Source organism: Macaca nemestrina, chromosome 17 (genome assembly GCF_043159975.1).
Source record: "Macaca nemestrina isolate mMacNem1 chromosome 17, mMacNem.hap1, whole genome shotgun sequence".
Classification (NCBI taxonomy): Eukaryota; Metazoa; Chordata; class Mammalia; order Primates; family Cercopithecidae; genus Macaca; species Macaca nemestrina.
The window spans coordinates 35,308,258-35,331,817 of NC_092141.1; the positions used below are offsets into that span (position 1 = coordinate 35,308,258).

Consider the following 23,560-nt stretch of genomic DNA (forward strand, 5'->3'; position numbering starts at 1 on the left):
TTTCCTTTTTCTCAAAGAGGACCCTCAAACTGTATGAGAATCAGGCCCTATCCATCCTGGCTCTGTCCCGAATGCCAGTATCAGTACTTACTAAGCATAATGCCTGGGACAGAGAGATGTTCAACGTGGGGCCCCTCTAGGCACTGGGCTGGCCTGGTCCCCTCTCTGTGGCTGAGGAGAGGGCTTCTCCTCTCACTCTGTCCTTTCTGTCTTTTCAGGATCATTTCTTCTTCTCCTTTCTTCAAAATGAAAGTAAAACACGCTGGGAATAATTTCATAATCACAAAACTGCCCTCCCAATTGGCCCCTGCCTCTACCCCCTGACCTCACCACCCACCAGGGAGGTGGGTCTTATTCTGGGCATCATGCCAAGTTCTTAGCTGGGCCCTCTAGAATCTCTAAAGGAAATCTGACTGAAGAGGGGAAAACCAGCAGGGGGAGGCAGCATTCCCAGTGCCCAGTATGGTCTAGGAGGCATTGAAATTCCAGGGCCGAAGTCCTGAGACAAAGATCATAATGAGACAGGAAGGTGGCAAAGGAAGGAGCCCATTTGCATGACAATAATTGAGCCAAGAATAGAAAGCCACAGGGATGCAAGGGTGAGGCTGGCAGCTGAGCTGGGCTAAACCTCACAAATCAGACTACCCAGCTCTGCTCCGCAGGGGAAGGGAGGCTGAGCCCTGGGCCAGGCTTGGCAGGGAAGGAAGGGGGAGGACACGGCCCCAGGGCATTGTGGGAACACTGGCCAGGCTGGACTTTGCCTTCCTCCTTGTCCTTCAGCCGGGAGCCCATCTTTGTTTGCCTTTGCCTTTGAGGCTCTGTGGCTGTGGGGCTGAGTGGGCATCATGGCAGCTCAGAAAGATCTCTGGGACGCCATTGTGATTGGGGCTGGGATCCAGGGCTGCTTCACCGCATACCACCTGGCCAAACACAGGAAGAGAGTCCTCCTGCTGGAGCAGGTACTGTGTCCCTTCTGCACCCCCGGCTGTAAGGACTGTCCTAGCCTCCTCCCCTGCAGAGGGGTTTTCAGAGCCAGCAGGCTACAGGGCAAGGCCAAAGGGCCTGAATCATCAAAAATTCTGTGTAATTTGTATCTTAGCTGCCTAGTGTGTTTCATGACAATTCAAAGAAGTTTCACATCCCTCACACCCACATTGGGTTTCTAGGCACATTTCCTCTTTCTACTGCTTCCCAGTTCCTGCCCTTGACCAAGCGTCCCAGGCCCTGTTCTCTTCCTTCTCACTGCTCTGTCCCTTCTGCGCCCAAATGGTTGATCACCCCCCCAAGAAAAATAATTGGTTCTTCTCTGGGTAACCTAAAGTAAAGATAATTTTGCCTAGAGGCAAAGGTTGATTTATCCACCTAAGAGGTAGGATTATGTCCTGCATATTCCTGGCCTCTCACCCCAGAACCCAGCAGAAGCTTCTGTTTTTTCGGTTTTGTTTTGTTTTGGTTTTTTTTTGCCACCTCCAGATAATAGCAGCCTCCTTGTTTGATACGTGATAAGTGAGACTGAGGTCTTATTTTTCCTGCTATGCAGTGCAGTCTGCAGTGACCACTGCATCTGCTGGTGGGCCCTGTGTGTCTGTGGGGTCCTTTGAGGACAGGGCCACCCAGCTATCATCAAAGCTTTCCACTGCAGTGGGCTCTCCCTTTCCATTCTGCCTGCAGTTACCCAGGCTGGCTATGGTTTGCTCTTCTTGGTAATGAGCCAGAGTATTTAGAAACCTTCTTCATTTCTCTATCAGTTTTCTCAAAGCCCAAGGGATTCCTGGTTCATCCTCTCAGGAAACTCATTGTTGCTGAATCCTGAGGTGGTTCTCTTACCCTGAGTGATCTGTAGCCACAGAGAAATAAAGTCAGCATCAGTTTCCTTGTTCATAAAATGAAGGGGCTAGACTAGTTGAACTGGAAGGTTTTTTCTAATTTTTCTTCGTTATGAATCTAAGCGAGGTGAGATTGCAGCAGGATGGTTGAAGACTAGCTAACAAGGGAACTTCTTTCTGGATGTGAACAGTGTTAGCAAAAGGAAGCCCAAGCTAGTGCTATTGAAGAACTTCTATCTTGATTGCCAAGTCAGTAACTTGGTCATAAAGAGAGAATTTGGAAAGATTGTATGGATTTTTTTTTTTTTTTTTTTGAGACAGGATCTCACTCTATTGCCCAGGCTGGAGTGCAGTAGTACTATCATAGTTCACTGCAGCCTCAAACTGCTGGGCTTAAGCAGTCCTCCTACCTCAGCCTCCCAAGTAGCTGAGACTACAAGTGCCACCACACCTGATAGTTTTTAAAGTTTTGAGGAGACTGGGTCTTGCTATATTGCCTAAGCTGGTCTTGCATTCCTGGCTCAAATTATCTTCCTGTGTATAATCCTTCCCCAGATTGTGTGGAAATATTTGAAGGATAAATGGATCCTGGTTGACAGCACACGCAGAGATGGCTCCTAACGGGGGATGCAGTGTGAGGGGTAATGGCTTCCATCATCTCTCTTGTTTTCCACTTCCAGTTCTTTCTACCACACTCCCGAGGAAGCTCCCATGGACAAAGCCGGATAATCCGAAAGGCATACCTGGAAGACTTTTACACCCAGATGATGCATGAGTGTTATCAGATATGGGCCCAGTTGGAGCACGAGGCTGGAACCCAATTGCACAGGTGGGCTGTGGGAGGAATTCCTTGAATCATGGGGCTCTGCACCTGCAGGTGCTTTTAGTGTGTGAAGTGGCAGTGCTATGGAACATTTGGAATGCCACGGGAGGGACACAAGGCCTCAGGAAGTACCAGATGCATGGAAGAGTTCTGCTGTCGTGGTGGTCACCCCACAGGTCCAACTGACTCTGGTCAGGCTCTGCGTTGCAGGACTGGGTTCAGACCATGTGTCCAAGGCTAGTAGAAGCGGTAATGGAAAGCCTGCTGGCAAGGCACCGTGTGGCAGATGCCCTGAGTGGTGCAGGAGTCTGCTGGAGAGTGTATTTTCAACTCTATGGAGGCCTCTGCAACTCTTTTAGGGCAGGGGTTGAGATAGAGGAGGAGGCTGCTTTCAGGATTCTTTTTTTTAAATTATTGATGGAGTCTCGCTTTGTTGTCAGGCTGGAGTGCAGTGGCACCATCTCGGCTCACCGCAACCTCCACCTCCCGGGTTCAAGCGATTCTTCTGCTTCAGCCTCCCAGGTAGCTGGGACTACAGGTGCATGCCACCACGCCCAGCTAATTTTTGTATTTCTAGTAGAGACGGGGTTTCCCCATGTCGGCCAGGCTGGTCTTGATCTCTTGACCTCATTATTCGCCCGCCTCGGCCTCCCAAAGTGCTGGGATTACAGGCGTGAGCCACCGCTCCCGGCCCAGGATTCTTTATAGTCCAACCAATATCCTAACTTTTCCTGAGGGGTCCTCACCCCCTGTAGCAACCCTATAAACCCATTTTGTTCTCTCTGAGTACCTTTTCCTGTAGGAACAAAATGGGGACGTTCCCCAGGCTGGATTGCTTGCCAGGGAGTGAGCCTGCACCTCTTTCTCTGCTACCTTCATGGCTCTCTCCAACCCTTGACCTTTCAAATACTCATGGGAAAGAAAGCCAATAATCTGTGATGCAATGGGAACTTTAACCATCCCGCCTCCCTCCCACCTCCTCTGTGACTCTTAACTGAACTTCCTACAAACCCTGGCTCTACCCTATAGGGTGGTGGTTATTTTAATGGCCAGGAACCAAGAGGTTAGTGTTCTGTTGCAAAAATACCATTAACTTAAGAACAAAGTGAAATCCATTATGCAAATCAGCCAGGGCAGCTAATTACAGATTTATTCAGAGGCAGCTAATGCACCCAGCACCCAAATAAAGGAGCATGTCTTGCTGGGGGGGGGCCTGGCAGAGGGACCCTTCTCTGTCAGTTGTCTGTGAATACTGCTGAGTATCTTTTGCTAAGAGACTCGCCCTGGGCCTTGGAGGGCACACTTCTTCCCAGCACACAATGAGACAACTAAGACTTGTTAGAGTGTTTGGAATCTTTCCGAGGGAGATGATTCTGGAGGGAGACAGGCTTAGGTTTGACTTTGTGCTCTATTTCTCACCAGATATGTGATCTTGGAAAAGTTTCTTGACTTCTCTGTGCCTCACTTTTTCTCATAGGGCTCTGAGAGAATTAAATGAGACTTTTGTGAAATACTTGGCCCAACGTCTAGCACCTTTCAATAAGCGGCAGTCCCTTCCATCCATTCTGGGTCAGCTGCATCCTGTTCCATTGAGCGACAGGGGGAGGAAAGGCAGGAGGAGACAGATGGGTGCAACAACCACAGATACCAAGGGGAGTGGCAGAAGGAAAGAGGGAGAGGGATCCTTGGGTAGCAGACTCTCAGAAGCGCACAATCCTCCTCTTTGCCAGGAGGACAGGAATTTGGAAGGGCTTTGGAACCGGACCTGGCTCTAAATCTCAGCTCTGACACACTCAGCTGTGTGGTTTGGAACAAGCTGTTGAACCTCTGTTGAGACTCAGTTTTTTTTTTTTGTTTTTTTTTTTTTTGAGACACAGTCTCGCTCTGTCGCCCAGGCTGGAGTGCAGTGGCGCCATCTCTGCTCACTGCAAGCTCCACCTCCTGGGTTCACACCATTCTTGTGCCTCAGCCTCCCGAGTAGCTGGGACTACAGGCGCGTACCACCATGCCCAGCTAATTTTTTGTATATTTAGTAGAGACGGGTTTCACCGCGTTAGCCAGGATGATCTAGATCTCCTGACCTCGTGATCTGCCCACCTCGGCCTCCCAAAGTGCTGGGATTACAGGCGTGAGCCACCGCGCCCGGCCAGAGACTCAGTTTTTTCATCTGTGGAGTAGGGACACTAATACCTGTGTCATGGTGCTGGTGTGAGGATAAGTAGGTAATGGGCTTAGAACAGCACCTGGAAAACTATCTTCCTCCTCCTCCTCACCATATATGTAGTGTTTACAATAAGAAACTAGGCTGGGTGCAGTGGCTCGCGCCTGTAATTCCAGCACTTTGGGAGGCTGAGGCAGGTGGATTACCTGAAGTCAGGAGTTAAAAACCAGCCTGGCCAACATGGTGAAACCCTGCCTCTACTGAAAATACAAAAATTAGCTGGGCATGGTGGTGGACACCTGTAATCCCAGCTATTAGGGAGGCTGATGAGGCAGAAGAATTGCTTGAACCCAGGAGGCAGAGGTTGCAGAGAGCCGAGATCATGCCACTGCACCGCACTCCAGCCTGGGTGACAAAATAAGACTTTGTCTCCAAAAAAAAAAAGAAAAGAAAAGAGAAAAACTAAGAGTTGCTCTAAGGACCTGACACCTATAACTCATTCCATTCTGCCAATCATTCCAATCTTATGAGAGGGTTGCTGGCAGGTAGTCAGGGTCTTATCCCATTAGTGCAAATCACAAAATTACTATACTCTTAAGTCTAGAATAGAGGTTGGCCAGCTTTATCTGTAAATAGCCACCTAGTAAGTATCTTAGCCTTTGCAGGCCATGTGGTCTCTGTTACAATTATTCAACTCTGCCATTGTAGCATGAAAGCAAGATGTAAATAAATGAGCCTGGATGTATTCTAATAAAACTTTATTTATAGATGCTGAAATTTGAACTTCATGTAATTTTCATGTATCACTCAACATTATTCTTCTTTGGATTAAAAAACATCAACAATTTAAAAATTTTAAAACCATCTTGGATCATGGACCAGACAAAAACAGGCAGAAGGCCAAATTTGGTCCCTGAGTGGTGGCTTGCTGGCCATGGGTCTGGAAGATACCTCAAACTGGTTAACTTGTCCATTTCTGTCTCCAAAGAAGTTCACGCCTAAATCATCCCAGGTCAAAAGACTGCTACTATGCATTTAAAGACAGGGAAATATCACAGCCCTTCTTAAAAGACCATTCCGATGTCTCATTGCCTCAGTTGTGAAAAATGAAAAGTTATGTGAGTATGCTTTAAAAACCTCTAGAGTGCTAAAGTATTCTTACTATTGTTGTTATTATTCTATTATTATAAGTCCTTTCTTATGGCGAGCCTAATGTACTCAGGCACACTAATTTATTTGGTTCTTTACTTAGCAGGGACAGAGCAGATACTTCCTATTCTCAGAATGGTATCTGAATACAGCTCTACTACCTTTGGGCTAAAAGCCATTCTAATTCCTTTAGCTTTTACTGATTCTTATTTTCTAAATGATTCATCATCTGTGTGGTTCTTACTTCTCCCCAGGTTCTTCTAGAAGAACCAGCACAATACCATAATACTACTGATAGATATGAGCATACTTAATGCTATTTGATGATGATTTAAAAAAAAAAAAAAAAAACCTTTAGGAGTTGGCAGTTCAGGTGGTTGTCCAGTGCTTTTCATTCTGTTCAGCTGCTTCCTGTGACAGTGGCATACTAAACATGGGTGGGTTTGGGATATTTGCATATATTCTGGGAACAGACAATGACACATGTGTCAGATCACAAGGTCTGAATCTTTTGTGATGTGTACAGCCAGGATGCTGATTCCAACAGCAAAATCCAGCTCCCTGGCCCATCTCTTTTTTGCCCCGCCTTCTCCCTTTGAGTCCTACTATCTAGCTCCTGACCCGGGCTGCCCCTGCTTAGCTGACAATATCAGACAAGATCACAGCCGTAGGCAGTACAGCTGCTGGCAGAACCTGGTGGCCCCCTCTGCAGCTGCTGCTTCTAGTGTCTGCGAAGTGTCTGGCTTGTCAGCCACATCCCCTCCCTGGAGCAGTCTTTGTTAACCAATTCCACCTCGGCCCACTGAGCGGAAGATGAAAAGCTGAGAGCTCCTCCAAAACCAACAAAGACAGCAGCCATTACCAAGTCCCCGTTCGAATCCCTTCCCCAAGGTGACTCAGAGCTGACTTGCTTGGCATTTTTAACCCAGAGAGGGGAGAGCTGGAGCTTGGGATGGAAGATGGCAGGTACAGGGAGAGCTGTCTCCCCACCTAATTCCTCCCCACTCCATCTTGCACCCTGTCCTGCTACAGTAACTGGTGGAAATCCCTGATCACCAGCTCCCTACATCGTATCTGACGCATTAGTCGGGCCATAGAGGAGTCAACAAGGCCCTTGGGAGGAGTCTTCAATTACCTCTTCCTAGTGCTGGATCAAGCTAGGGTCGGGAGGAAGGAATAGTTCATACCAAATGCTCTTCACTCAGCTGATGGGCATTCTGGGAGCTGGGAGCTGCACTCTTTTCTAGGGTTCCCTGGCAACTCATGTGATGGCTTTCAGTCCTTCTTTGTAGTTAGTCCTGACCATTCATTTCCCAGTCATTTTTTATCCTGTGGATGCCCTCGTCTCTTCTCACCCTTCTCCTTTCCAAACTTGCAGCCCGGGTCTAAGCAGAAAAAAGAAGACAGGGAGGTCACGAACATAGGGGTGAGAAATTGATGCAGAATGAGCAGTCTATTTGTTGGGATCTAGAAAAAGCCATTAAGAAAATAAGCACTTAAATGATTTTCAATCTGCCCATGGAAGCCATCTATCTTCATACTGGGGGGAAAAGGCCCATTCTCCAATCTTGGTTTTGATTGACTGGTTTCCAATTCTCTAAGCGTTTCCCATAGGAGCCTCTCACCTATCTCCCATAATGACAGGCCCTTGCATTTCCAGGCAGTGTTTTACATTTATTTCCGATTTGCTCATAATGGTCAAAAATCTCTCTCCAATACAAGGCATTTCTCCAGCAGCGCACGGTTTCCCTCAGGCCAAATAGCTTAGCTGTGATCCACGGAAAATGAGAATTTCCCAAACACATCTTCGGACTAGGGGAGGGTCCGGCATCACACATTCAGATGGAAAATTTCCCACTGTTAGATCAATATCTGGGCTAAGAAATAAATGCCACAGGGCCAGAGAGCTGGAGCAAAATGATTACAATCGGCACAATTACATTCACCGGCAGAATCAGCTCACTGATTACTCCCAGGGATGGGGAGCTCCCGCTTCATCCACCACAGGACGGCTTGGGAATTAGAACATCACTCAGCATTTCATATTTCGACAGATTTGCCCGTTGTCTTGGCATGAGTTCATTTTTCCCATACAGTACATCCCTGTAAGAGGAGTCATTTCAAGGAAAGAAGGAAGGAAGGAAGAAGGAAAGGAGGAAGAAACAATGGAAAAAGGGAAAGGAAATCTCAGAGTACATGAGAGGCCAAAGCTGCTATATTGCAGGCAGAGGTTAGAATATGCTGCTCTGGAATTTTCAGGTCAGGGATTTCACATTACATCTGCTTAGGTGTGGTTTAAGCCAGGTCTCTCCCAGAATCCCTCCCAGCCAGCACCCCATTGGGTAAAAAGGGCTCAAGGAGATACACCTGAGTGACTTCATACTTATTTATTGACTAAGAAGTTTACTAGGGCCGGGCACAGTGGCTCATGCTTATAATCCTAGCACTTTGGGAGATCAAGACAGGAGGATCCCTTGAGGCCAGGAGTTTGATACAGGCCTGGGCAACATACCATGTGACTCTTGTGTCTACAAAACACAAAAAATTAGCCAAGTGTGGTGGCTCACGCCAGTAGTCCCAGATATTTGGGAGGCCAAGGCAGGAGGATTGCTTGAGGCCAGGAGTTTGAGATAGGCCTCTGCAACACAGTGAGACCCCTATTTCTGCACACATGCAGAATTAGCCAAGTGTGGTGGCATGTGCCTGTAGTCCTGGTTACTTGGAGGGCTGAGGCAGGAGGAGCTCACTCGTGGCTGCAGTGAGCTGTGAACGTGCCACTGCACTCCAGCCTGGGTGACAGAGACTCTATCTCCATTTAAAAAAAAAAAAAAGTTTTGTCAGGTGCAGTGGCCCCTGCCTGCAATCTCAGCACTTTGTGAGGCTGAGGCAGGCAGATCATGAGATCAGGAATTCGAGACCAGCCTGGCCAACAAGGTGAAACCCTGTCTCTACTAAAAAAATCCAAAAATGAGCCGGGCGTGGTGGTGTGCACCTGTAATCCCAGCTACTCCGGAGGGTGAGGCAGGAGAATTGCTTAAACCCGGGGCGGAGGTTGCAGTGAGCTGAGATCGCACCACTGCACTCCAGCCTGGGTGACGGAGCTAGACTCAGTCTTGGGGGGAAAAAAAAGTTAACTAGGCAAGTGTTCATTACCTCTGAACCAATCTGAAGTCCTTTCGGGGGCCACAGAAAAAAGACAGTCTGCTAAGAGCAGGGATTTCCACTGCATCTTTCCTCTGTTGAGCTTTGAAGAGGCAGAGCTCTCGTTGCTATCTCGCTGGTGGTGGATGCTGGGTAGGCGAGGGCCATGGCAAACGGATTGGGCATGCTGCGCGGCTCTGTGTACTGACACCCGCCCCAGGGCCCACAGTGTCCCTACCCCTCCCAATCTTCTCTTTAATCCCCCCAACCAGATAATGTGGGATTTGGAAGCATGTAATATCCATGAGACTCCATTATAGGCTATTACGAGCTTTATGTGCACTACCTGGGGGATGTACCAGGCCGCTGCTGGGCAGTGCAGTAGCTGCAATGGAGAAGGACCACACAAACGGTCCCAAAGGCCAGAGCGACTCTTCCATTGTTTCTATCTGTTTCCCCCAAAAGGGAGCTCTGGTCTCTTGTGACAGAGAGGCAGGAAGCATGAAAGAGAAACAGCTTTCACTCCCGTAGGGAGTAAAAGCATAGAGGGAGGTACAGGGAGAAACAAAATCACAGTCACCAAATGTATTGCTGGAGCCCTAGGAGACCATCTACCAGTGTTTCTGCATGAGAACGCCATTGGAATTTGGGGTGGAATCTTCTCCAGCATTGCAGGCGTAGCATCCCTGGCCCCTGCCCACTAAATGTGAGAGGCAGCCCCAGGCATTGTGCCAACTACAAAAATGGGTCATGCCATTTTCAGTTGTCCCTGGGTGGGTGGGTAAGCGGGGGGTATCACCCTGGTGAGGAACCATCAGTAGTTCAACAGGCACGTTACAGAGGAGGAATCTGGGCCCAGAGAGGTGGGTGACCTGATCAAGGTCATGGCCAAGGTGAAGCCAGGACTAGAGACAGAGCCAGGTCTCTCAGTTTAGGACCCTTTCCACAAAACAGGCAGTCTCTAAGGAACTGAGAGACAGAGACAGACACTCAGGAAGGTACAAACATATATGACAAGAAAGAGAAAGAGGAAAGCGGGGAGGGCAGGGGAGAATACACAACAGAGAGATCAAAATAGTGAATGGGGTCAGGGGACAGGAGGAAGGGGAAGAAATATCATCAAAATGAATGAACTTCCACCACTTCCAAGCCATGGGACATGAAGGAGAACTTAGGATCCAAGGGCAGGATGGTTCCTGAGAAGGGGCATAGAGGACAAGAAAACCAGTGAGAGCCAAGGGCCGACTTGGGAATGGGCTGGAAATCAGCATGAGAATACTGGGATTCTACTGACTGAATCTAGATGACTTCACCTCTTCTCTGAACATGAGGCCATGACTCCTCTCAGTGCCTACACCTGGACCTGAGATCCCTCCTGAAGGAGAGCAAATGGTCCAGGGCTTTGCTTTGTTTTGCTTTGTTTTGAGGCAGGGGCTTGCTCTCTCATCCAGGCTGGAGTGCAACGGTGCGATCATGGCTCACTGCAGCCCTGACCTCCCTGGCTAAAGTGATCCTCTCACCTCAGCCTCCCAAATAGCTGGGATCACAGGCATGTGACACCACGCTTGGCTACTTTTAAAAAAATTTTTTACTTTTTGCAGAGACAGAGTCTCGTGATATTGCCCAGGCTGCTAGTGAACTAATTAGTGGCCTCAAGTGATCCTCCTACCTCAGCCTCCTGAGGTGCGGGGATTACAGGCGCAAGTCACCACATCAGGCCAGGATTTTGAAACATACCTTCACCTAGGTGACTTATTTTTTAACAGGCAGACTGGATTACTGCTGCTGGGAATGAAGGAGAATCAAGAATTAAAGACAATCCAGGCCAGTCTGTCTAGGCAGAGGGTGGAACACCAGTGTCTTTCATCTGAGGAACTGAAGCAACGTTTCCCAAATATTCGGTTGACCAGGGGAGAAGTGGGGCTCTTGGACAATTCCGGAGGAGTTCTCTATGCATACAAGGCCCTCAGAGCCCTGCAGGTAATGTCGTACAGCACTGGGGCAATGTAGGTTCTCCCTGCTCTGGGCGTCCTGGGTCCCAACCAGCCAGCCCAAGACCCCCCTCTGGATGAGGTCTTTGGCCTGCTGGCTTAGTCTTGACTTTTTGGGCAGGGCAGTGATATATATGCGGCTGGCCTTGTCTAGATTCTGCACTCTTTTCTGCCCTAGGCGAAAGGCTTTCTGTCCACCAGGGTGAACCACATCCAGAACTAATTCACCTTTTCCTACTCCTGCCCTTTCAGGATGCAGTTCGACAGCTAGGAGGCATAGTGCATGACGGAGAGAAGGTGGTGGAGATAAACCCAGGGCTACTGGTCAAGGTGAAAACCATCACTAGGAGCTACCAAGCTAAGAGCTTGGTCATCACGGCAGGTCCTTGGACCAACCAGCTCCTCCGTCCCCTGGGCATTGAGCTGCCTCTCCAGGTAAGAGTAGTTGGAAGCCTGAGAGTTGGTGCTCAAGAGAAGCCTTGGAACCTGATGGAGTCAAACTCGCATCCTGGATCTGGACAACCTTGGGCAAATTCGTTCACCTCACTGAGCCTCAATTTTATCACCTGTAATATTGGGGGATGATAGCTACCTCATAGGACTATCAGAGAATTAAATTATTAGGCTGGTGCAAAAGTAATTGTAGTTTTACCATTCAAAGTCACGGCAAAAACCACAATTACTTTTGCACCAACCTAATATATGTTGCATATAAAGCCTTTAAGAGGCCGGATGTGGTGGCTGACACCTGTAGTCCCAACACTCTGGGAGACCGAAGCAGGAGAATTTCTTGAGCCCAGGAGTTCAAGACCAGCCGGGGCAATATGGTGAGAACCTGTCTCTACAAAAACAAAAAAACTTAGCCAGGTGTAGTGGCATGCGCTTGTAGTCCCAGCTACTTGGGAGACTGAGGCAGGAGGATGGCCTGAGCCTAGGAGGTTAAGGCTGCAGTGAGTCGTGATTCTACCACTGCACTCCAGTCTGGGTGACAGAGCAAGACCCTGTCTCAAAAAAATAAAATAAAATAAAATAAAATAAAAATAAAGTCCTTAGGACATAACCTGGCTTGTAGTAAGCACTCAATAAACCTGAGGTCTTATTAATTCCCAGAGAGAGAGAGAAATAGGGCAGGGGGCTGGGTGTAGTTATGGGAGAAAACTAAGAATGGGAGAAGAGACAGAGGCTCAGAGATCTTTGTGCATTGTAACACATGTAACAGGTAAACAACATGAGAAGTGGGAGAGACAAACATGGATGAGTTCAACTGGGTGTCCAGGCTTGCGTTGAAGGGCCACAGGGGCCCAGAGAAACTGCTCTCATTGCTGTACAGTTCCATGGGTTTTCTTCATCTCCCACTTCCTCTCCCTGCCTCAAGACCCTGCGGATCAACGTGTGTTACTGGCGAGAGAGGGTTCCTGGGAGCTATGGTGTGTCCCAGGCCTTTCCATGCTTCCTGTGGCTGGGCTTGTATCCCCACCACCTCTACGGACTGCCTGCAGGAGAGTACCCAGGGCTGATGAAGGTGAGCAGAAAGATCGAGAAAAGGCAGGTAGATGCCAGTGCAGATTGGGGGAAGCAGCTCTAACTTTCCCCTCCATAGACGCCCTTGGGTCTCAGGGGCAGCAGAAGGAGCCTGCTTCACTCTTGGTGATTTGCAAGGAAAGACCCTCAGCTGCCCTGAGGTCCAGCAAAAGGAGCCCTTCCTTTGCAAACATAGGGTGGTTGCAGGGACCAAGAGCTAAGCAGCCTCAGGTGACAGCCCGCAGCACTTGCCAGGAGTGGGGAAGGATGGAATGATGGATGGGGCCCTCCTGTGTACACGCCTGCCCTTCGGCTGTGGCTGTGCGCAGAAGGCCAGCCCTCACCACTCCTGCCGCTCTGATTGGGAGCCAGGTCAGCTATCACCACGGCAACCATGCAGACCCTGAGGAGCGGGACTGCCCCACAGCACGCGCAGACATCCGAGACGTCCAGATCGTGAGCAGCTTTGTCAGAGATCACTTTCCTGACCTGAAGCCCGAGCCTGCTGTCATGGAGAGCTGCATGTACACGGTAAGGGGTCTGGGCAGCCTTGCTGGGCCCCCTCACCATTCTACAGAAGGGAAGAAGGAGACAGACCTTGCACTGGCCAGGCCCGATTGTTTGACCCCTGCCATAGTGTTTGACTTTAAACAAACGAGCTCATTTCTGTGGGTAGGTTCACCTCTACCAGAGAAGGGCCTGTTGGAAATTATTCCTATTCTTCTTCATTAGGAAACTAGGCTATGCCTGGCAGTCGGTCCTTCACTCTGATTCCCAGAAGAGCTCTAAAAGATTTTTTGGCAAGCTCCTCCAGTTGAGCAGGCCTTAGGGACAAAGAGAAGAGACAGATGTCACCAGGGCCTGAGGCATCTTGGCTAAAGTTAGTTTACAAAGATTAACTGAACACCTACTGTGTTCATAGCTCTGTGCGAGAAGAAAGGCAGATGGACAAATGAGAAAGACTGGCACGCCCAGAAGGGCACGGGCATGCGGAAAGCATCCCTGTGCCTCATTCCATCCTTTCTGGAAAGAAATCCAGCCCAGCCCCTTCCAGTTAGAGCCTGCAGTTCTTCCTCTTCCCTCGAGCCTCAAAGAACACAAGGTGTGATTGTTTCTTTCTAGAATACCCCTGATGAGCACTTCATTCTCGATCGCCACCCAAAGTATGACAACATTGTCATTGGTGCTGGATTCTCTGGTGAGCCTGAGCTGGGGGGAATGGGGTGCCTTAAAGCTGACCTAACTCAGCGCCAGGAGAAATGGTATTTTCCACACTCTTAGCTGCCCAGATAGGTGCTGAAGCCTGGACATTGTAGGTATAAGGAGGCTGGGCAGTTAGAAAAGGGGTATTCATGGTGGGAGGCCACTTCTGGCTTTGGGATGTGACCAGGAGGATAGTCAGCCCTGTCTGGGTAAGTAGGGGATGTCCAGAGAGCTCAGCCTGTCTGTCTGTGAAGTTGCCTGAGAGTCTGCTCTTCCCTTCCTAGGGCATGGGTTCAAGCTGGCCCCTGTGGTGGGGAAGATCCTGTATGAATTAAGCATGAAACTAACACCATCTTATGACTTGGCACCTTTTCGAATCAGCCGTTTCCCAAGCCTGGGCAAAGCCCACCTTTGACCTCTGGCCAGAAGCCTCCCTCCTGTGCACAGGAGTCGATTTCACAGATGGAGAAGATGTCTCAGATGAAGGGAGTATCCCTGAGATGTCATCCTTTTTCTTCTGCCTCACTTGAATCCCGCATAAACACAAGATGATTGAGTCTACCTTCTTTGCTTGGCCAGCTCCCCTTTCCTTCTGCCTCGCTTGAATCCCCCGTAAACACCAGGCAATTGAGTCCACCTTCTTTCCTTGGTCACCTCCCCATTCACAACTACTTTCTTGCTCCCAGAAGGCTGATCAGATATTCTACAATCACAGAGTAGCAAAGACCTTTGAGATGGATATATCAGGAAGAGGGCACAAGAACTGACTCTGGAGACCAAAGCAGTTGTTAAAAATTCTCTTTGCTGGGAGCAAGGTGTGGTGGCTCACACCTGTAATCCCAGCACTTTGGGGGGCCGAGACGGGCGGATCACCTGAGGCCAGGAGTTCAAGACCAGCTTGGCCAACATGGTGAATGAAACCCTGCCTCTACTAAAAATACAAAATTAGTCGGGTGTGGTGGCGCATGCCTGTAATCCCAGCTCGTTTAAACAAATGAGCTCATTTCTGTGGGTAGGTTCACCTCTACCAGAGGTGACTTGGGAGACTGAGGCAGGAGAATCACTTGAACCCGGGAGGCGGAGATTGCAGTGAGCCGAGATTGTGCCATTGCACTCCAGCCTGGGCAACAAGAGTGATACTCTGTATCAAAAAAATAAAAATAAAAATAAATAAATAAGTAAATAAATAAATAAATCTCTTCGTTGGGACATTTGAAGAGCTTGGGATGGATTTTTGACTAAATCTCCCCCGAGGAGGGTGAACAAGATGATCTGAGAGATCACTACTGCTCTTGGAGCTCCTTTTCCTAAAGCTAAGGCCAGCCTCCGTCACAAATGCCCATAAAATCTGGTTCATCTTCGATGAACAATAAATATTTGTTGAACAAATAAATAACTGCCCTGCATTAAGTCTGTAGTGGGCTTTCTTTTCTGTGTGACCTCATTTCTTCCAGGCTCTAATTGTCTAAATTAGCACCACAGAATCCATTAACCCAGGAACCCTTGGAGTCTTTATCCCCTCAATGCGCTGCACCCCCTTTCTCTGGATTCTTTGCCTCCTCCTCACCCCCTTTCTGGTTGTGTGAAGATGCTCAGCTCCCCAGTCTCTCATTAAGGTGTATTGTCAGGTCCTTATGAAGATGGAGCTGTTATACCAGAAAGAAAGAGAGAGACACACTCGCTTAGAAACCCTGTTCAATGTTTGAATGTTAAATGTGCCATTTTATTATCATTAGGATTGCTCCCACTTAATGAAACAGCATTAGCACCGAGTCGGCTGGCCTCCTTGCACTAATTGCTTTGGAAGGGAACAGGCTTATAACCATCCCAGGGTGGGTGGAGGGGTGAGGGGTGGAAACAGGGACTCGAGCAAGTTTGGATGCACTCAGATGAAATCCACCTGGATCCCATTTGAGGATCTCCAGATTGGGCCAGTTCCGCCCCAGAACAGGAGTTAAAATGCTCTAGAGAGAAAAACTGGGACTGGGCGGGCAGGATGTGTTAGGGGGAATCACAGAGTGGGGAGGAGCAGGCAGTGAGAATGACAATACAAATAGCCCCAAAGGAAATACAACACAAAGGAAATAGCTCTTCAACTGCCTGAGTCCTTAAGGTCCTAGGCATGTGTATTAGCACTAATTCTCCAGTGTGTTATAAAAAGTAACCAAGGCCGGGCGCTGTGGCTCACGCCTGTCATCCCAACACTTTGGGAGGCTGAGGGGGGTGGATCACCTGAGGTCAGCAGTTTGAGACCAGCCTGGCCAATGTAGCGAAACCCCGTCTCTACTAAAAACACAAAAATTAGTTGGGCATGGTGGCAAGCGCCTGTAGTTCCAGCTACTCAGGAGGCTGAGGCAGGAGAATAACTTGAACCCAGGAGGCAGAGGATGCAGTGAGCCGAGACAGCGCCACTGCACTCTAGCCTAGGTGACACAGCGAGACTCAGTCTTAAAAAAAAAAAAAAAAAGCCAGCCAAACCTGTCAACCCCACGCCAAATCTGCTTTTTGTGTGATCTCAGATGGTTCCCTGAACCTCAGCCTCTGTAAAATGGGAGTATTATATCTGTAAATGGGCATAATAATGCTGACCAGCTCCACAGGGGTGTGTGAGGATCAAATAAGATCATTCATTCATGCATTTGTTCAAAACACAAATATTGAGTGAGCCTCTATTATGTGCCAGGCACTATGTAGGCACCATAGATGCATCAGTGAATAAAACAGATAAAAATCCCTGTTCTAAAACAGCATGGTTGTTCCTCAAAAAATTAAAAATAGAATTACCATATGATCCAGCAATTACACTTCTGGTATATGCCCAAAAGAACGGAAAACAGGATCTCAAAGAGTTATTTATACACCCCTGTTCAGAGCGGCATTATTCACGATGGCCAAGAGGTAGAAACAACTGAGGCGTCCATGGATGGATGAATGGATAAACAATATGTGGTATGTACATACAATGCAATGTTATTCAGCCTTAGAAATAAAGGGAATTCTGGCTGGGCACAGTGGCTCACACCTGTAATCCCAGAACTTTGGGAGGCCGAGGGCAGGTAGATCACTTGAGTCCAGGAGTTGGAGACCAGCTTGGCCATCATGGCGAAACCCTGTCTCTACTAAAAATACAAAAATTAGGCAGGGTGCAGTGGCTCACGCCTGTAATCCCAGCACTTTGGGAGGCTGAGGCAGGTGGAGCAGGAGGTCAAGAGATCGAGACCATCCTGGCCAACATGGTGAAACCCTGTCTCTACTAAAAGTACAAAAATTAGCCAGGTGTGGTGGCACACACCTGTAGTCCCAGCTACTCGGGAGGCTGAGGCAGGATAATTGCTTGAACCCAGGAGGCAGAGGTTGCAGTGAACCAAGATTGTGCCACTGCACTCCAGCCTGGCAACAGAGCGAGGAAAAAAAAATTAGCCAGGTGTGGTGGCACAAGCCTGTAATTCCAGCTACTTGGGAGGCTGAGGCATGAGAATCAATTGAACCTGGGAGGTGGAGGTTGCAGTGAGCCAAGCGGCAGAGCAAGATCCTGTCTAAAATAAATAAAAATAAATAAATAAATAAATAAAGGGAATTCAGATACATGCTACCACATGGATTAAACTTGAGGACATTATGCTAAGTGAAATAAGCCAGTCGCAAAAAGACAAGTAGTATTATTTCACTTCATACATATGAGGTATCTAGAGTAGTCAGAGTCATTGAGACAGAAAGTAAATAGCGGTTGCCAGGATCTGGGAGGAGGAGGAAATGGGGATTTGTTTAATGGGTACAGATTTTCAGTTTTGCAAGATGAAAGGAGTTCTGTAGATTGGTTGCACAACAGTGTGAATGTACTTAATGCCACTTAGCTGTACACTTAAACGTGGTTAAGATGGTCAATTTCGTTACGTGTTTTCGACCATAATTTTTTAAAAAATCTCATTAAAAAAAAATTTTTTTTTGAGACACAGTCTCACTCTGTTGCCCAGACTGGAGTGCAGTGGTGCAACCTCAGCTTGCTGCAACCTCCAGCTCCTGGGTTCAAGTGATTCTCCTGTCTCAGCCTTCTGAGTAGCTGGGATTACAGGCATGTGCCACCACGCCTGGCTAATTTTTCTGCTTTTTTTTTTTTTTTTTTGAGACGGAGTCTCGCTGTGTCGCCCAGGCTGGAGTGCAGTGGCCGGATCTCAGCTCACTGCAAGCTCTGCCTCCCGGGTTTTTACGCCATTCTCCTGCCTCAGCCTCCCAAGTAGCCGGGACTACAGGCGCCCGCCACCTCGCCCGGCTAGTTTTTTGTATTTTTTAGTAGAGACGGGGTTTCACCGTGTTAGCCAGGATGGTCTCGAACTCCTGACCTCGTGATCCGCCCGTCTCGGCCTCCCAAAGTGCTGGGATTACAGGCTTGAGCCACCGCGCCCGGCCATTTTTTTTTTTTTTTTTTTTTTTTTTTTTAGTGGAGACGGGGTTTCGCTATGTTGGCCAGGCTGGTCTTGAACTCCTGGCCTCAAGTGATCCACTCGCCTTGGCCTCCCAAAGTGTTGAGATTATAGGTGTGAGCCACTGCACCTGGCCTAAAAAAAAAATCTCATTCTTACGAAGCTTACAGTCCAGTGAGAAGGAGACACATAGGCAATTCACGTGAGTAATTATAAATTAGAAGGTGATAAATGCTTTGGGGACAAAACAGAGGCAGGTGATGAGGAGGTGACAGGGAAAGCTGGGGGAGGGTCTGACCTTTCAGGTGGGTGGTCAGAGGAAGACTCACAGAGGAGGGCCTTCGAGCAGACTTGAAGGAGAAGGAGTGAGCCATGCAGGCCTTTGGACACAAGTGAAAGAATGTGATGAGTTGTAAAGCAAGATACTGTGTTATCACTGGCGGGGACAGACAAGTGAGACACAGAGAAGGACCAGAATAAGATTCCACCAGCTCCCAAGCCAAGAAAGTTGGGAAGCTAAGATGCTCAGAATGCCCCCTCTCACCCAACAGCTGCCCGCAGTTCCCTCTGGCTTCTCAGTGCCACCCCCTCCCCCAGCCAGCTGCAGCTCCCCTTCCAAAATATCCAGCCTTATTCAGCTTGTTGGTGGCAGCTAAAGGAGGGACCAGTGTCTCCCAGAGGCTGAGAAAGGACGAGTGGGGGCTGCTCCCAAGTCCTGCCTCAGCTGGTGGAGGCCTCTCCGGATGAGCCCAGGAAAGAGTGGGAGGAGGCAGGGGGGTGAGTGAGGGAGGATGGGCGTCGGGGGATGGATGGGGCCAGCGAAGAAGGGAGAGAGACAAGAAGCTGGGAAAGTAGAGACTGGCAATGTGCAGACCACGAGGCAGGCCAGGACCCCCAGGGATGCCACGCACCCCTAAGACCAAAGGAAATGGGCCCAGAGTGCCCAAGTAGGAGGAAACCAGCCATTCTTAGGTGGGGTGGGGTGGGATAGTAGAGGAGATGTTGGGAACAGTCTCTGGGCCTCGAGGAAAGCAAAAGTCATTGTAGAAGGAGTCCCAGGACAACTTGAGGGTTTCAGTTATATCAAAGGATTTTCCAAAGCAGACCAACCAGTATTCTTTCTCTGCTTCCCTTCTGCCTGAGCGTGGCCAGACATCCCCTTTCAGACGCGCCGTACAGATCTTCAAGATGGAAGAAAATCAAAATCAATCGGGCAGGCAAGAAGAGAGACCTCTGGAAGGGCAGCTGGGGTCTGCACAGCCTGCAGGGGAGAGATAAGGGCAACGAAGAGAAACAGGCTGGCCTGGTTGGCAAGCAGACTGAGGAAAGCAGAGGCAGGCTGAAAATAGATTGGGGGCGGGAGGAAAGAAAGCCAGGCCAGGAAAGAAGGGAGAGCAGAGGCAATCGATGCCTTCGTGACTCTGACCCAATTTTTCATATCAGCCTCGCCAAAAGATGAGGAGATGGTGGGGAAATGGGGAAAGACTGGCAAAGAGGGAGGAGAGTCAGGGCAAAGTAATTTGAGTTCTAAGACCCAGGCGATCGTGAAGTACCAGTCAGGGATCGTGGTAGGGAGAGGAGGAGGTATATACTATCCTCAGTACCAGTTTAGACCCTAGCAGAGTTTGGCATCCCAGAATGGGTTTTAGAGCTTAAGGAATGTGAGTGTACCCAGGAAGGAGAGTCAACTATCTAGAAAGGCCAGAGGCGGCAACATGGCTGAGTCAGTCTGGAGACAGTTGGCTGCAAAGTAACTCCATGCCTGCATTTTCTTCTCAGGAGAGTGATGGAAAGAGAATTTGGTTTTTTAAGTGGTGGGCTTTTAGTGCAGCAAGAGGGATTAAACTTACACTTCAGGAAATCCATCCCATTAGGTAGATTTGTGAGATACTAAAACATGTAGATAAGCACACTTACATTCTTTCCTTGGAAATCTTTTTTAAAAAATGAGAAGCTCCACTATTTGGGCCTGTAGAAGCTCATCTGAAGCCCAGGGCCTCCCCTCAAAACTTCTGGACTACTGCTGGCTGGAAAGGGAGGTCTAAGATTTTTATTACCCTGGGGGTAGGGTCTGAAATAAATATCTGGGCCTAAGGCAGGGATAATGCAGGCACCTGGATTAGGGAGAATGGGGGAGGACCAAGGTGGGCTGGATCTGTCAGCCCTGGAGGAGCTGCAGAGACAAGGGGTGGGATTCTAACAGGCGGGACCCATGATATTTACATAACTTTGAATAATGAATAAGCCCAGCTCTGGGGTTCCTAGTTAGCACTGCTCATCTGCATCTTTATTAAGCTTTATAAATGATTCAGCTCCTACCCCTTCCCCCAGCCCCTGCCCAGCCTGCCCCCAAGCATCGGGGTAGTTGATTGCTCATTATTTTAGACTAGATTTGTTTCACCAACATTCAGTGATGCATGGAATGGGGGTGGCATGGGAGAGAGGAACAAGTTCAAAAGGCAAGTGGAGTGAAGGGGTTGAGGGCTGGAGAACGGAAACAGCAGCCGTGGGAAGGCAGGCTCACAGCTGCGAGCAAAGGCACAGAGCTAGGGATGCGGGCATCACTCTCCAAAATGCTCCTGGGGCCAACATCTTCAGGAGAGAAAAGTTTCTTAGATTCCCCGAAATGTGCCAGGTTCGAGTCCCACTCGAATCCCTGGGTTCCCTTACATCTGCTGCCAAGACCACCAGCAGGCCCTATGCTCAGCTCCAGCACGGCACTGAGGCGTTGGAGCAGCCAAGTGAGTACAGCCCCCAAGGAAGTTCTCAGTTTTTCCTGAGGCAGGAATTTTGCTATTTTCAGGCAAAAAGAAAAAAAAAAAAAAAATCTGCTACACTTGCAAGGCAGGAACAAGCACCAGGTCTATTAGGGGAGAAAGAAATAGGAACAGGTGCACATGGTATGAGAATCTGGAGGGAAAGGGAATGCTGTGTTCACAGAGAGTTAGCACCCACCTTGAAAGAGGAACCTGGAGAAGATGGGCAGCCCTCACCTGATCTGAGCAGCTCTGGGAGCTGCCTGATCAGCTGATCAGAAACGGGGAGAAGTATTTAACAGCACGAACATGGAGGAGTTGGCGGGAAGCTGGTAGGGGGAAAGGCAGAGCATTTTTCAACCCTGGCTGCACATTATAACCACCTGGGGAGCTTTAAAAAGATGATGCTTGGGACCCACCCAAGACCAATTAAATCAGAATCGCCGCGGGAGAAGGCCCTAGGCACCATATTTTTTAAAAAGCTCTTCAATTTTATTTGGATCCTAAACAGACCAATTTTAAAATATATATTATATATTTACATAAATATATAATATATATTATAAAATGTAAAATTTAAAATATATATAATATATAATAAAATCAGGGAAGTTTAAACATTGGAAATTTTGTATTAAGGAATTATTGATCTTTTTTAGGTGTGATAAGAGTATTGTGATTATGTTTTTTGAAGAGTCATTTTCTGGCTGGGTGTGATGTCACACATCTGTAATCCCAGTGCTTTGGGTGGCCAAGGTGGGAGGATCACTTGAGACCAGGCGTTTGAGGCTGCAGTGAGCTATGATCATGCCATTGCCCTCCAGCCAGGACAAAAGACCAAGATCTTGTCTCTATTTAAAAAAAAAAGTCGGCCGGGCGCGGTGGCTCATGCCTGTAATCCCAGCACTTTGCGAGGCCGAGGGGAGCGGATCATGAGGTCAAGAGATGGCGACTATCATGGCTAACATGGTGAAACCCCGTCTCTACTGAAAAATACTAAGAATTAGCTGGGCATGGTGACATGTGCCTATAGTTCCAGCTACTTGGGAAGCTGAGGCAGGAGGCTTGCTTGAACCCAGGAGGCAGAGGTTGCAGTGAGCCGAGATCACGCCACTGCACTCCAGCCTGGCGACAGAGCGAGACTCCATCTAAAAAAAAAAAAAAGTCCTTTTATTTTCTTTTATTTTTTTCTCTTTTCTTTTCTTTTCAAGACAGCCTCTCACTCTGTTGCCCAGGCTGAAGTGCTGAAGTGCAACGGTGCCATCACAGGTCACTGCAGCCTTGACCTCCCAGGTGATCCTTCTACCTCAACCTAGCTAATTATTTTTATTTTTTGTAGAGATGGGGTCTCCCTATGTTGCCCAGGCTGGTCTCAAACTCCTGGGCTCCAGTGATCTGCTTGCCTTGGTCTTCCAAACTGTTGGGATTACAGATGTAAGTCACCGTGCCTGGCCTCATTTTCTTTTCTTTGAGGAATACTCAACTATTTCCTGGTGAAATGACATCATGTCTGTCAGCTTCAAAATAATACAGTGAAGAGAATGGGGAAGTGGGCAGGGTTGCCAATGAAGCAAGATTCCCTGTTGATAACTGTTTTAATTTTTCTTATTTTAAATTACATTAAGGACAGCATGGTGGCTCATGCCTGTAATCCCAGCACTTTGGGAGGCTGAGGCGGGTGGATCGCCTGAAGTTAGGAGTTGGTGACCAGCCTGGCCAACATGGTGAAACTCCGTCTCTACTAAAAAAAATACAAGAATTAGCCAGGCATGGTGGCATGTGCTTGTAATCACAGCTACTCAGGAGGCTGAGGCAGGAGGATCACTTGAACCTGGGAGGCAGAGGCTGCAGTAAGCTGAGATCTTGCCACTGTGCTCCAGCCTGGGCAACAGAATGAGACTCCGTCTCAAAAAAAAAATTAAATTATATATATATTTTAAGATACGGGGGTCTCACTGTGTTTCCCAGGCTGAATTTGAACTCCTGGGCTCAAGGAATCCTCCCGTCTCAGCCTCCTGAGGTGTGATAACTGTTGAAGCTGCTTGATGGGTAAAACAGGTGTATTAGTCCAGTCTCACACTGCTATGAAGAAATATCCGAGACTGGGTAATTTATAAAGAAAGGTTTAATTGACTCACAGTTCTGCATGACTGGGGAATACCTCAGGAAACCTACAATCATGATGGAAGGCATCTCTTCACAGGGTGGCAGGAGAGAATGAGTGCAGAGCGAAGAGTGGAAAAGTCCCTTACAAGACCATCAGATCTTGTGAGAACTCACTCACTATCACAAGAACAGCATGGGGGTAACCGCCCCCATGATTCAATTACCTCCCATCAGGTCCCTCTCAAAACACATGGGGATTATGGGAACTACAATTAAAGATGAGATTTGGGTGGGGACACAGCCAAACCATATCAACAGGTTCATTCATTATACTATTTTTTTAAACTTTTTGTATATAAACCGAAACAGCCAGGGGTGAGAACCTCAGAGCCAGCCACTTACGAGGACAGGCGCTACCTCGGCACCTCTGTGGGCAGAACCAGCTTGGAGGAGAACAGGTTT

General features: G+C 48.4%; 1 protein-coding gene across 1 annotated transcript; it reads left to right on the top strand.

Annotated features, from left to right (window-relative positions):
- The first annotated feature begins 767 nt into the window (after positions 1 to 767).
- LOC105476523 (pipecolic acid and sarcosine oxidase) lies at positions 768 to 14,372 on the top strand. The gene is made up of 8 exons (XM_011732512.2): positions 768 to 959; positions 2,507 to 2,655; positions 10,867 to 11,080; positions 11,344 to 11,526; positions 12,467 to 12,613; positions 12,985 to 13,143; positions 13,735 to 13,810; positions 14,100 to 14,372. The coding sequence occupies exons 1-8, from the start codon at positions 846 to 848 to the stop codon at positions 14,228 to 14,230; spliced, it is 1,173 nt and encodes a 390-aa protein (XP_011730814.1). The 5' UTR covers positions 768 to 845; the 3' UTR covers positions 14,231 to 14,372.
- The last annotated feature ends 9,188 nt before the right edge of the window (positions 14,373 to 23,560 follow it).